This window comes from Daphnia magna, linkage group LG2 (genome assembly GCF_020631705.1).
Source record: "Daphnia magna isolate NIES linkage group LG2, ASM2063170v1.1, whole genome shotgun sequence".
Taxonomy (NCBI): Eukaryota; Metazoa; Arthropoda; class Branchiopoda; order Diplostraca; family Daphniidae; genus Daphnia; species Daphnia magna.
Window position 1 is genome coordinate 17,097,266 of NC_059183.1, and position 12,472 is coordinate 17,109,737.

The 12,472-nt window shown below is 41.3% G+C and overlaps 1 protein-coding gene across 2 annotated transcripts; it reads right to left on the reverse strand.

Annotated features, from left to right (window-relative positions):
• Positions 1–4,870: 4,870 nt before the first annotated feature.
• LOC116915835 (zinc finger protein 324B) lies at positions 4,871–10,452 on the reverse strand. Of its 2 annotated transcripts, XM_045170016.1 has the most exons (7): positions 10,260–10,452; positions 9,607–9,945; positions 8,404–9,088; positions 7,983–8,249; positions 7,101–7,915; positions 6,857–7,007; positions 4,871–5,981 (listed from the first exon to the last, which is right to left on the reverse strand). In XM_045170016.1, exons 3-7 carry the CDS (start codon positions 8,546–8,548, stop codon positions 5,707–5,709), a joined length of 1,653 nt encoding a protein of 550 aa, XP_045025951.1. In that variant the 5' UTR covers positions 8,549–9,088; positions 9,607–9,945; positions 10,260–10,452; the 3' UTR covers positions 4,871–5,706. The 2 variants fall into 2 exon arrangements, with proteins under 2 accessions (XP_045025951.1, XP_045025950.1); XM_045170015.1 differs by having other exon boundaries at positions 8,404–9,945.
• Positions 10,453–12,472: the final 2,020 nt, after the last annotated feature.

Sequence of the window (12,472 nt, forward strand, 5' to 3'; positions counted from 1 at the left end):
ACTATCAGTCACTGGCTTTAATACAAAGCAGGAGCGGTGAAAGGATATTGCGAGTGTACCCAGGAAAGGGAGAGAAGAAAAGAAAATGAAAGAGCGGAGGGGGATCTACCATAGGTGTGCATTTTTCATATGGAACGCGCATCAGCAGTGCCCCCTTTTTTTTCTTCTGGACGCCGATAATGTAATGCACCTTATCCATTATCGATAGCGTGCCAGTGAAAAATACTAGCACTCGAAGTATGAGGTGTAGGGCAGCCATCAAATTTCAAGAGAACGCGTTTCCGAGTATATTGGAAGGTAACACAAAAAAAAGAGGGCAGAGAACAGAATACAAAGTACTGCAAACATCAACAAATTTATAATAAAGTATATATAAGTAATAAATAGCCATCCATCTTTCACTGGTGCAGGTGAACTCTTGCGAGACACGACATGTCTAGCGCAGCCATTATTGCCCTTAAAACCAATTTCAAGTCTTTAATTGCTTTTAATAATTATAACTGACTTGATGTCGAATGGCTGTAAACTTAGTTGTTACCATCGATTTAGTTTTAAGCATATAGCTACAACGTCGAATGTAAAAAGAAAAGAAATAAAATAAATCATTGAGCGGAAAAGATTTTATGGCTTTGAAAGCAATGCGGGACGAGTTACCATCAGCTGCCGTTCTGCCGGTCTCACAGCGGGAAATCGGTTTTCGATATGAACGCTATACGGTTCACCTGTGAACGTGTAGCATATTTCTCGGTACATCATTGACATCATCAGGTGTTGTACGCAATAGGGTGACTCGACATTAAGGAAATGGGAAGACAACAAATAAGGGGGTTCTTTACAGAATTTTATTTGTCCTTTTTTGCGGGCGGAACCGCGGTCGTCAGTGCGGCCGCTGTGAATACGATGATGACCGGCGTGAGAAAATCGAGGTCTGGGTCCACAGAAAGGGAAACAATTATGCACCCGACACCTGATAGTCCTTCATCGTCTACATATACATCTAATGCTATGTACATCACCTTTTCACTGAGAGATAAAAAAGAAATTGGGGGAAGAAAAAAGATGTCTATAAAAACAAGGCATGGAATATTAACATATCAAAAACAGGCTGTACATTCTTTGCATATCTTCTATTTTTTAAGCTATTGAAGTAGGAGAATCGAAAAAGCTTTTTGTGGGGGGACGTTATGTGTCGCTGTCCTATCAAAAGGTAAGCTCGTGAATTATTATTTTTTTAATAGCACAGGTTTCATATCAATAAATGATGACTTCAGTTTTCCCGCTCGATGCGCACGTCTATAAATCCACCAATTCATTTCCACCTTCCCCCAACCCCCCCTAAAAAAACAAACACACACATGGAATCTAGCAATCCAATCCCAAAATTTTTCAATTCGAGAGTGCAATTTATATATACTGTATATATTCCACGGAGAGCTATCCAAAGTCCACCGCGTGCTATGCCGCTATATCCCCACTCCGGAAAGGGCAAAGTCGGAGACAAGCCACAAGCCGTGCGCCGTCATATTGACATTGGGTTTCCGTCATTTATTATTGACATCGCACCGCCTAAGCACTATACTATATGGACACTGACACACGCCACCCTTGTCGCCTTGACACATTCATTATGTACCCCTTTTTTTTTCTTTACGTTTTGTTGCGGCCTACCGTGCGCTCTCGTGTGACACGGCAGACTGTTGAATTATTAGGGCTGCGTACTTTCAATAAAAGCTATCTGTCGCCTTTTTTTTCCCATTTATATATGCGTATAGTATGGTATTATGATTGGTCTTTTCTACAAGTGTCCAATCAATATGTAGACAGACGGATAGCCTTATTACAAGTAGGTTCTATAAAGAGGCAGTTGGCTGTGTACGTTAGTATGCAAACGATAACGAACGAAACACGCAACGTCCAAGGACAGACGCGATGGGACATTAAAAGGGAAAACAACAGGACAGACGTTACCCCAATCGATGACTAATGTACTGTATATAGACATACGGAAGGATATTTGTATGATAACTGGTGAAAACAAATGATGATCGAGGTCGTTTTCTCCACTCAATCATCCAATCTCATTATGCGTTGGTAAAGGGTCTAAGGGTCGGCTAAAGAAAGGTGAACTGTCTTGCATAAGAAAACAGGCCACTTGGTTTAGTGGGAAAGAATCAGTAAAATAAAAGCTGAAACTGTTCGACACTTTGATTGCCTAACGAGTAAAGAGTTATAACCATTTGGAACACAAAGGCCGAAAGATTCAAATCAATTTGAATCGTTTGTGCATCACGCAAGCTTTCAGTTCATTGAGCGATGTGTATTTATCTATTTTATATAGCGTTTTCATGTAAGGTCGCAACACACACACAAAAAGGAAACATAATAATAAAAAAAAAAATTTCTTTCCATCCCCCATAAGAAAAGAAGGGGAAAAAAAAAGTCCGGCTGCTGTGTTTTGTTTTTTATTTATTTATTTTTTTTGCCTCCGCACTATCAAATTAGGAACAGCGGAACTAATAACAGTCACGTGACTCTTTTACCACACACACACACACACACACACGGTGGATATAGAAAGAACTTTGGGGGATATTGAAAGAGGGCCAGTTGAGGGTGGAAGAAGGGGAGAGAGAGAGAGATGTAGATAATGGGAGATTGAAGTCACGGTTATGATATGGTAGAGTGGGCATGTGGTAGCCGACGCCACTTTTTCGACCCACGCGACCGACACGCGTCTCTTATTTAACTAAAAAAAACAGAAAAAAGAAAAAAAAAATGGTGGTGGTATTAAGGCTGCATAGTCTACAGGAGGGCGCTAACAGCAACAACAAGAGGACAAGGCAAAAATCAAGAGACAGTAGGGCTAAAAAAACGAGAGAGAATAAAACTTGGTTGAAAAAGGAACTCTTTGATAGTTTTGACCGCCTTTTATTTGTAAGTTTATATTCGTATACGATTATACCTGTTGTTCTGTTCACTGACGGCAGTCAAGCGAAAGAGGAATAAGGTTACAAATCGAATGCGATCAATGTTAAACTATTGTCCTTTCGTAACACATAAAAAAAAACACAACTATTGTTTTATTTATTGATCGTCGATATGGCCATGGAATCCTTGTTTATTGGGGACTGCAGGTAATCTGAGCGATGTAACAGGCTTTAATAATAAATACAGCCTTTTTTTTTTTAAAGAAAAAAGTCAGCAGTGCTAACATCTGTAAGCAGGACAGTTTGAAAACCAGTTGACAGCAGTCGATGACGGAATCCAAAAAGTCGGACATTTTCAAAAACAAAGGAGTATATAAGAGACACGTATATATACATCTAACCTAATCACCTGCCTTCTGTTCGCTCCTCCTTCAGACACCCAAAACCAGGTGGTCAGCAGGAGCAGCAGCGCTTTTTTTGGGGGGCCCTCGTCTTATGTACCTTCCATGTCTTTTTTTTCTTTTCTACGTATTCCAAAATCGGTTGGAAAAAAAAAAAGGATGAAGGAAGAACCGCAGTGGAACAGTAACCCTCGTCAGCCGCCGCCCACCATCTTGGAATGAAAGGTGGGGTAAAACAGTTGGCACGCGGCACGCACAAGACGAGCAACAACACTCTCATCGTCAACAGATAGAACAAGCTTTCTCTCTTCTTTTGGCTGGAATAATAGGTGACCCCCCCTTTCTTCCTTTGGTCTTTTTTTTTTCTTAGCTTACAGCGTTGACTCTTTCAATTTCTGTCGTTGTCTGACTGTTATCGACTTGTTGAATATATACCATAGAGAACGATGGTATAGACAAAAATCCCGGTATATTTTATCTAAACTACGTCGCTATAAAGGACTTCCCCCCCCCTTCTTTCTACCGTGACCTGATAGCCAGTATATAGACATTGTCATCGCTAATTTGTCGATGTGATGGGATTCTTTTGTATTCAATTGAAACATCAAAAACATCAAATGGTATATGCGAAATGGCGGGTATTTGAGGGAACTAATGCTACAGGTTCAATAATAATAAAAAAAAAGTTACATAAAAAGCATTTAACGTCGTGTGTGTTTTTCTTTTCCACCTTTTTTTATTCTATGTACATTTATACAGATACCAAACATTTCCCATTAAAGCAAAAGACATAGACGTTGGGGACCGGCTGCCGCGAGGACAGGTGCAAGAGTTCTTTGGGGGGAAACAGAGAGAGAGAGAGAGGCGTACGTTGCACAATCGAAGAAACGCTGTAGGTCGAAGAAACAGCCGCGGTAAAAGTAGTGATTTCCATTTCAAATTTCAACACACACACACACACGGACGTACATAGACACATTGGCTATATTTATAACAAACAAAACCAAAAGACCACACAAACAATCCAAAAAGGTAAGAAAAAATCAAGTGGGATCTGAACGTGCGCCAAATGGTCTATCGTATAGTTGTTTTTGTTACATAATAAGGTGATTGTTTCTCTTTCTCTTTTTACAACGCAAAACACCGGGCCGGACGTCATCCGAATTGTTTTGTCTTGGAACAGTGGCTTTTATCTTTTTGTATAAATTATTTTCCTTCAAGACGATTTCAACGTCTATTTTTGTTTTTGTTTTCTTGTTAAGGAGCATCTGCTGTTCAGGGATATTCTTTTATTCAGCCTTGAACATGTTTTGCACAGGCCTTTATTAATTAAACAGGAAAGTTCTAACTTTTTGTTTTCTTTGAATCAACTAATTATACAAGGACATTTTGTTTTTTTGCCAACCATTGATGCCTCAACGCATTTGATGGTGTTTTGATTCGAACATTTTCGGTTTGACTTAATGTCGTCATCAATCAGCTTTGATTCAATCAAATGTAAATGAATTCGATCTGGTTACAAAATGAACGGGTGCTGCTTGATTCTTTCCTCTTTGTCTCATTATTGGTAACTCTGGTAAATATGGACTACTGGGCATTACAATTTAAGGGAAATAAAAATGACAAGCAATTACATAAATACAGTCATTCAGTTTTGGAGGTGTTTGGTTAAAAGGGTGAATTGTGAATTAGCTCAAAGGAAAAATGATTTATCAAATGCGTTGAATAATTACAGACAGTGAAAACATTATTCGGCCTAAACAGACAAGTGACGCAACAATTGATTTTTCACATTTAAAAAAGGCGCGCATTTACATAATAAGAGACTAGAAAGAAAAAGCGATTCGTGAAAGAAAAAAAAAGACGGACTACATTGGTATACAAAAAGGGGGGGAGAATGTGGATGGTGTGAATCTGTGAGCCGTTGATTGAGTGAGTGAGCTATAGAGCAACAAGTTGATCTATACACCTTATATTAAATACTTTTGTTTTGGTAATTATTATTTTTTTTTTTTTCCGAAAAATCATTAAATCATTTGAATGTCGAATAAAGGCACGCATTGTGTGTTGTCAGATTCTGTACCTAAACCATATCTTCTTCCAATATGTGTACTGTACGTATGGTGATGTATAAATGTATATCAACTGTCACGGCCATTACTTCATCTCCTTTAGAAATCATTCAGTTGGAAACGGTCAAATTGAAGCCAGAGTCCAGCCGACGGCTGTGAATACTTTGATAAGGTCAATGTATCAGCCCCGTTAGTCTTTTGTTTCGTTTCCTTTTTTCTCATTTTGGTTGACATCGTCGTCTTATCTGGTTCCATTTCTTCTTTGTTTCCAAAATAAAAAAGATGACAGCGGAAAATAATCATTTTTCAAGCGATGGTGGTGGCAGTGCTGCTAAGTGTAACGTTGCTGACGTTTGTCCGCTCGCTTTTGTTGAGTGGGAGGGGCGGCGGGAGCGGCAGGTGGGCCATGGCCGGGTGCTGGCTGTCGCGGTGCCGCCGCAGGTCGACCTTGCGCTGGAAGGCCTTGTCGCACAGACCGCAAGCGAACGGCTTGTATCCAGTGTGCTTGCGCATGTGGGTGATCAGATTGGACGACTGGCTGAAGGCTTTACTGCACACGATGCATTTGTGAGGCTTTTCACCTGCAATAACGTCGGTGAAAAAAAAAACAAAAACAATCATTCCTCTGATGCATATTATATAAATAGAACCATCAATTAGGTAAGTAAAACATAAACAAGGCCCCTCTTCCCCTGTTGGCGGGTAGGATATATCAGGTAGCATATAGGGCCTTTTCTTTATAGATATAGGCGGATTTGGAAAGACGAGTGCATCGGATCAATATCAAATCTGATTAGATCAAACTCAGTTCATGCACCTGCCCGGTCAATATGCATATACGGAAAAATTATTTTTTAAAAATGAGAAAAAGCCAAAATGGGAGGAGCTGTGTTATCTCTATACTCGAACTTTGTGATACTGTAATAGGCGTGATGGGCTCGAGTCGAAAGTCTCGTGCGAAACCCGACAAATGCTGACTATATACCGTCAACAAGGAACTTAAGAGTGTGTGTGCGATAGCTAGTTTAGAACTCAAATGTATAGGTATATATGCCTAATTTTTTTTTTCAACTGTGTATAGAGCTTATCGGTAGAGCAGCCTTCTCCCATTTCACCTGATTCTTGCCTCAGGTCCGCCCTTGTCCAAACTGATGGGCCGTATCAATAACAGCGTAACGCCGGGCACATTTCTATGATTTCTCTCAGCTTGTTTTGTCAGGGCAACTCTGATTGGTTGTTTACTCAATACCCGGTAGCCTACACTTACTTTACTGTAACAAAACAACAACAACAACAACAAAAAAGACCTCAAGGATTTCATAATGTCCCTAATATTTTTCAAACTTCACAATGCCCAATCAGAAAAACCAAAAGATCTCGGAATTCGATTGGTTTACCCAAATTGCGGTCCCGATTCTAAAATTATTATACTAAAAAAAACCCGTAAAACACATACCTGTATGGATATAGGTGTGTTTCTTCATATCGGATTTCTGATGAAACCGTTTGCCGCAATACTGGCATGGATAAGGTCTCGTATCAGAATGAATAAGCAGATGCGTCGATAACGTTGATGACCGTTTAAACGTCTTGCCGCATTGTTTACACTACAAATGCGATTTTAAAAAAATTATCTATTAATATACCATTAGTCTACTAGTTTTCTGTAGGCCTATAAATGGTCAATAGCGAAAATGTACCTGGAACGAGCGTGAGGCGTGATGCGTGGCTAGATGCTGTTCGAGACTGGCGCCAATTTCAAAAACTTTAGGACAGCGGGAGCAAGGGAACGCGCCCATTGAAACTCTTTGGTGTCCAGCACCGTCTCCGCTGACGGAAGAGCCGTCCATCATGACGTCGCAGTGATTTTGACGCACGTGCGATTCGAGAGCGTGAGCGGAGGTAAAAGATTGATCACAACTACGGCAAAAATGGGCCGTCATGTCCTCATCTTTTGTGTTGTCCGAGTAGACGCTCTCCTCCCCGCCGGAACTCTGCCGACTGTCTTGCGGACTGTGCTGAGGCTCCTGATGGTATTGATGATGATGAATCTGATGGTGATCATCGGCCGTCTTCCAGCTGCCACCCATTGCGCCATGACCAGGTAATCGCATGTTGTAAAACGGGTCGAATGGCCGGAAGAGAGCGGCGGCCGTCGGGCCACGGGCGAATCGAGCCGTCGCGTTATTAGAAGCTGATGTTGTCCGGTAGTGATAAGGACTGGTGTCTTCCGCTTCGGAAGATCTACGTCCGCTGGGCGGAGGCGAATCCGGTGACGTCGCTTTGTGTGGAGAGTCGCATCGATCCGGCGAACTCGCCGCCGTAGTTGTCGTGGCGGTAGGCGCGGCGGCCATTTTTCCGATGCTGGTCGTTGTCCGTCTGCTCTGCTCTTCTTCGCACAAGCTGGCCGGCGACCATATCCCTTTAGCCTTAGGCTTAGTGCTCAAATTGAGCGGCGTTTCGGGGGCCGGCTGTTGCGGCGCCATCGATCGGCACTTGCTATTCGCTTGCACTTCTGTTTACGTATCCACATTGGAATTAGCATATTTCGATATAATGGAACGAGATCTAGATCAAACTACCTGATGCAGGGGATACTTGAGATGCTGGTTCAGTCGGTCGGTTGGCCGACGCTAGAGATGCGCGGAGAAATGCAGCGCTGGGCAGAAGGGGATGGCCAGCACCGAACGGGTAGAAAAACGGATTAGGTGAATTCGCTGCCGTTCCATTCTGTTGCGATTGTTGTTGTTGTTGTTGTTGTTGCTGCTGCAATGACCACACTAACCATGATGTCGACAGTAGGCCGAATGAGCCTAGGAACGGATTGGCTCCATAGCCGCCGTCGATATCTTATCAGGCGATGCGCAATCATCCCAGGAAAACAAATTGAAATGATTACACCATTTTTATGCAAATATGACTCGTCCGGACGATTGTCGACCGGTTTGGACAGCTACTGTAGGCGATTGATAAAAATAGGGAGATGATGAAAATAGGAATTACCTTTGCTAACGTGTTGTTGCTGAGCTTCTAGTGAATAAGGTGCAACAACGTTGAAAGCGCTGGATCGAGCGGCGCTCATCCGCCGAATGATTTCGGCCTCTTGTTGCTGGCGAGCTGACACGGGTGACGACGAATTTTCGTACATCTTCGAAGTAGAGAGAATCACTTTCCTTTTTTGTGTGTGTGTGTGTGTGTGTGTGTGTTACACAAACAATTTTCGGATTCCGGAATAAACAAATTGTCGAGTTTTTTTTTATTCCACGGGAGATTGTGACACCAATCAAACACAGCAAACAAACACCATACGAACTCGGGGTATTTTTGTTTGTTTTTTTCGTGATGAATAAATCAGGGAATAACTGACCACTTTTGCACGTTGTCAAATTAAAATATTTAAAAAAATAAAATAAAAATAAAAAAAACCCGCATGGGATAGGAGAAATGCGTGAATACAAAATATCCGTGTTTGTTAAAATAAACTATCAAAACACACCGGCAGCGGTAACTGATTGCGACTGTTTGCGCGTACGGGCGATAGTTGACTTTTTCGTGTCAGAGGTTTTTTACGGATTGAGATTTGGGATTTTCGGAGAGGTGAATAGATTTGCACACCTGAGCACGGCGGCGTCAGGACTTGAACTAGCCGGTCGTGTGGCACTGCGACTCGCATAAGACACTTCACTGTCTGAGTTTGAAACACACAAAAAAAAATATATATATATATAATAAAATAAAAAAGAGAGCTCCTCCTTCTCTCTCCTTTTTCTTTTTTTTTTTTGGTGGGGGGCTGTAACACCTTGCAAGACACCCAGGTGGAGGTAGAGAAAAAAATCAACCCTTCAAAAAAAAATATAAAAAATAAAGAGAGAAAAGGAAAGAAGAAACAAGAAAAAAAGCAGTTGGCTTCTAGCCACACACACATCAGAGGAGATAAAGGTAGTAAAGGTAGTAGTAGGTATAGGTAGACTAGATATATAAATATATAAAAAAAAGGGCCCGTCCATATGGAGATAGAAATGTGAGAGAAAGACAAGGGGGTGGAGATATAGCTGTTGGATGGCCTTAGGGGGAGGAGAGTTCCAGTCTGTTGCTGGTGCGCTGCGGATTGGGAAAATCCAGCTAGTATAACTAAAACGCAGTGTGTACTACTATAGTAGTTCGTACACGGTAGTTTTTCTTTCCACCCACAACCACCCAACTCACCTGATTCTGCCCCGGTTGGCTGCTGTTGTCGGCGGGAGCCCTCTCCCTCTTTTGTGTCTGTGTATGTTTTTCTTTTTCTTTTTTTTTCAGGTTAATCCTCCTTACTCCTCTTCTTCCGCCCACTTCTACCACCCACTGCAACAAACAAAAACCAAAAAGAAAAATGGTATGCATTTTCAGTCCAGTCCCAGCATGTCGGGAAAATGTTAGCGTGCGGAGGTCCCAGCGATTGGTTTATCCAGATTGGCGTCGGGCTTCCGTCGCTATGACGACGCTCGCCACACCTGGGCCAATGGCGTCGCGTCCATTTCTTTTTTCTTGAATATTTATTTTTTTCCCCTTTGGAGAAACGAAAATGGCAATTATAAAATGTGGATAGTAAAACAGAAATACTTTGTAACGTAACAACCCAACCAACATTTAAATTCTAGTCTGCCAATTAGCACAGGCTGTCTAAAAAGAAAAAATGCCCCCCTAAAAAAAAAAAAAAATCCTAACAACAACGAACAACTAAAAAATTGTGTGCAACTGTTAATCCAGTCAAGGCTAAAGGCAGCACTTGAAACACTTGGATCGTTTTCACGCTTTCTGTTGTACACACGCTTCTGCGTTGGACCGTTGAATCCACACAAAAATATGGCCTTTACACTCACCTACTGTCGAGGTCTGGCCTGACGCATCCACTTCAGTAAAACTCTCGACCGTGGTTTGGCTATAATAACTTATTGCTTGGCGAAAAGTGTATTGAACAAGAACGAGAAATGAGGGAAAATCTGTGTGGCGTGCTCACTTTCATTGGTTGAAAAAACCCAGCCAGAGGACGTCCCGTCCTTTCAAAACGGTTCGTTAAAACTAGCCAGGCTTTGTCAACTTGGTCAGTGGAAAACAGACCCAATAACCCCCCTCCCCCTCCACAAAACAAATACAAACAAAGACGCATACTTTTCAGTGACGCATTGTGTTTAGATTTGCCTGACCGCATCAGCCAATCGGACATGTTAAAAAAACATACTGCACAACGAATGCATTGACAGTGCCGACGCAGACGTTTAGTGAATTGTACCGCACACGTTTTGATGACGAACAGAGGGTTCGTGAACGTATATAAACAAACCAGAACAGAATGACTAAAAGGGGGGGGGGAATAACAGGTGTGTTATATCCTGCCCACACATCTTTTTTTGCCCTGGTGTACGTGTCCCAAAATCGTAGGTGACTCTATCTGTATCAGATTTTGATACAACAACTTTGAAACTTCGATGTACTCGTGTACATGTGTGGGTGTGCATAGAACTTGGGGTAGAAAACATGCTGGGACAAGTTCTGTGTTGGCAACGATTTGCTGTATCTGTTTGATCACAAAAATGTGTTGTTTATTTCGAGAGAGTGGGGAAGAAAAACCGAAAAAAAACAAACAAACACACACGATGAGACATTTTTCATGTTTCTTTTTTTAGTTTGACTGCTGCTGTACAGACCGATGTACAGGTGGTTCAATTCGAATATGCTACATATGCAAATGGGAAAATTGCCATCCTTTTTCATTCAATGCTGCCTTTACTCCCTTCTTTAACGACACAAACGTATCAACACTTTCTGTTTCACATTCAAAGCGACCCACATTTGATATTTACCAACATTTTTTGTTTTACGTCCCAAACACGCATTGCGTAATGTATACACGGTTTACATCTCCGACGATGATCCGAACGTCATCAAGTTTTGCTTGTAAACGACTGAAAGAGGAAATAGGACGAAGGAATGAGGCGTTCGCTCTCTCCCTCCATCAAATGCTCGTCATTTCACGATTTTTTCTCTTTCTTCGAACGATTATGGCGTGATGCAGGGAGGAATTACAACCATGTTTTTATTCTATATAACATTCAATCCCCTCCGAAAACTGGATTTTGACTGCGGACATGATACATGTATATATACAAGTACAAGTAGCTATTTTCGTATGTCGTCAAAATAGAAACAGCAGGAGCCCATTGCTGTTGCCCGTCTTTCCTACGTCCGCTTTTCCTTTTTTTTATTATTGGTCTTTTATTTTTATATATATTTTTTCCTTTCGCAACAACTGCGTACTGTATATATGTATATATACATATAATATAATGGCAATGCGTATACATAGCATCTGGTCAAGTTGTAATAGATTTTCACTTTGCACCCTGTCTCTCTGTCGGATATTTTTCGTTTATTCTTTTTCCCTTTTTTTAAGTTGGATACATTTTAAGTGTTAAAAAAAGAAAAAACAAAAAAACTGTCCTGTTGGTATAGAACTGCCGACAGGGCCACCCCGCCGTTAATTCCTAATAGCTGCGCGGTATAATTAGATTTCCAGAAGACCCATTCAACGCACCCTAGAAAGAACAGTTATTAGACGAGTAATCGAATGGTGGACAACAGTCGAAAACACAAAGGGAAAGTTCACTGAATAAAATTTGGTGAAATTAACCGGAAGAAAGCATTAGGTAAAAAGACTTGGCGTCGTCACATTACACTATAACGTATAACAGCTGACATAAAACACACAAAGGACAATACGATGAGCCTCAAAATCTATTGGTTCCGCATCCTTTTTTTTTTTTTTGTTGTTGGAAATTATTCTGACTACCCGCACTTTACAATGGAGCAATGATCATTATTTGCCTCCTCGCGCGCGTGTGTTTTAAATTCCGTTAAACTCAATGCAACACTTAAATTCTTTTTGATGATTTTCACTCTCGTTTATCCGGAACCTTTTTTTCCCCAATGTTTTCCATCATCATCCAAAGGGTTTCTACTATACAAAGTAATCGATTTCTCTCGTTTCGATTGACGACAACCCATCGCTCACGCGACGTGCATTGACTGATTGCAA

What these genes read in the sequence shown, in the direction of transcription:
- LOC116915835 (XM_045170016.1), bottom strand. Translation starts at nt 8,548, where the DNA reads ATGTACGAAAATTCGTCGTCACCCGTGTCAGCTCGCCAGCAACAAGAG. An exon ending in GCAACAACACGTTAGCAAAG is followed by an intron (nt 8,250 to 8,403) that starts GTAATTCCTATT and finishes TCGCCTGATAAG; the next exon opens with ATATCGACGGCGGCTATGGA. An exon ending in ACGCCTCACGCTCGTTCCAG is followed by an intron (nt 7,008 to 7,100) that starts GTACATTTTCGC and finishes TCGCATTTGTAG; the next exon opens with TGTAAACAATGCGGCAAGAC.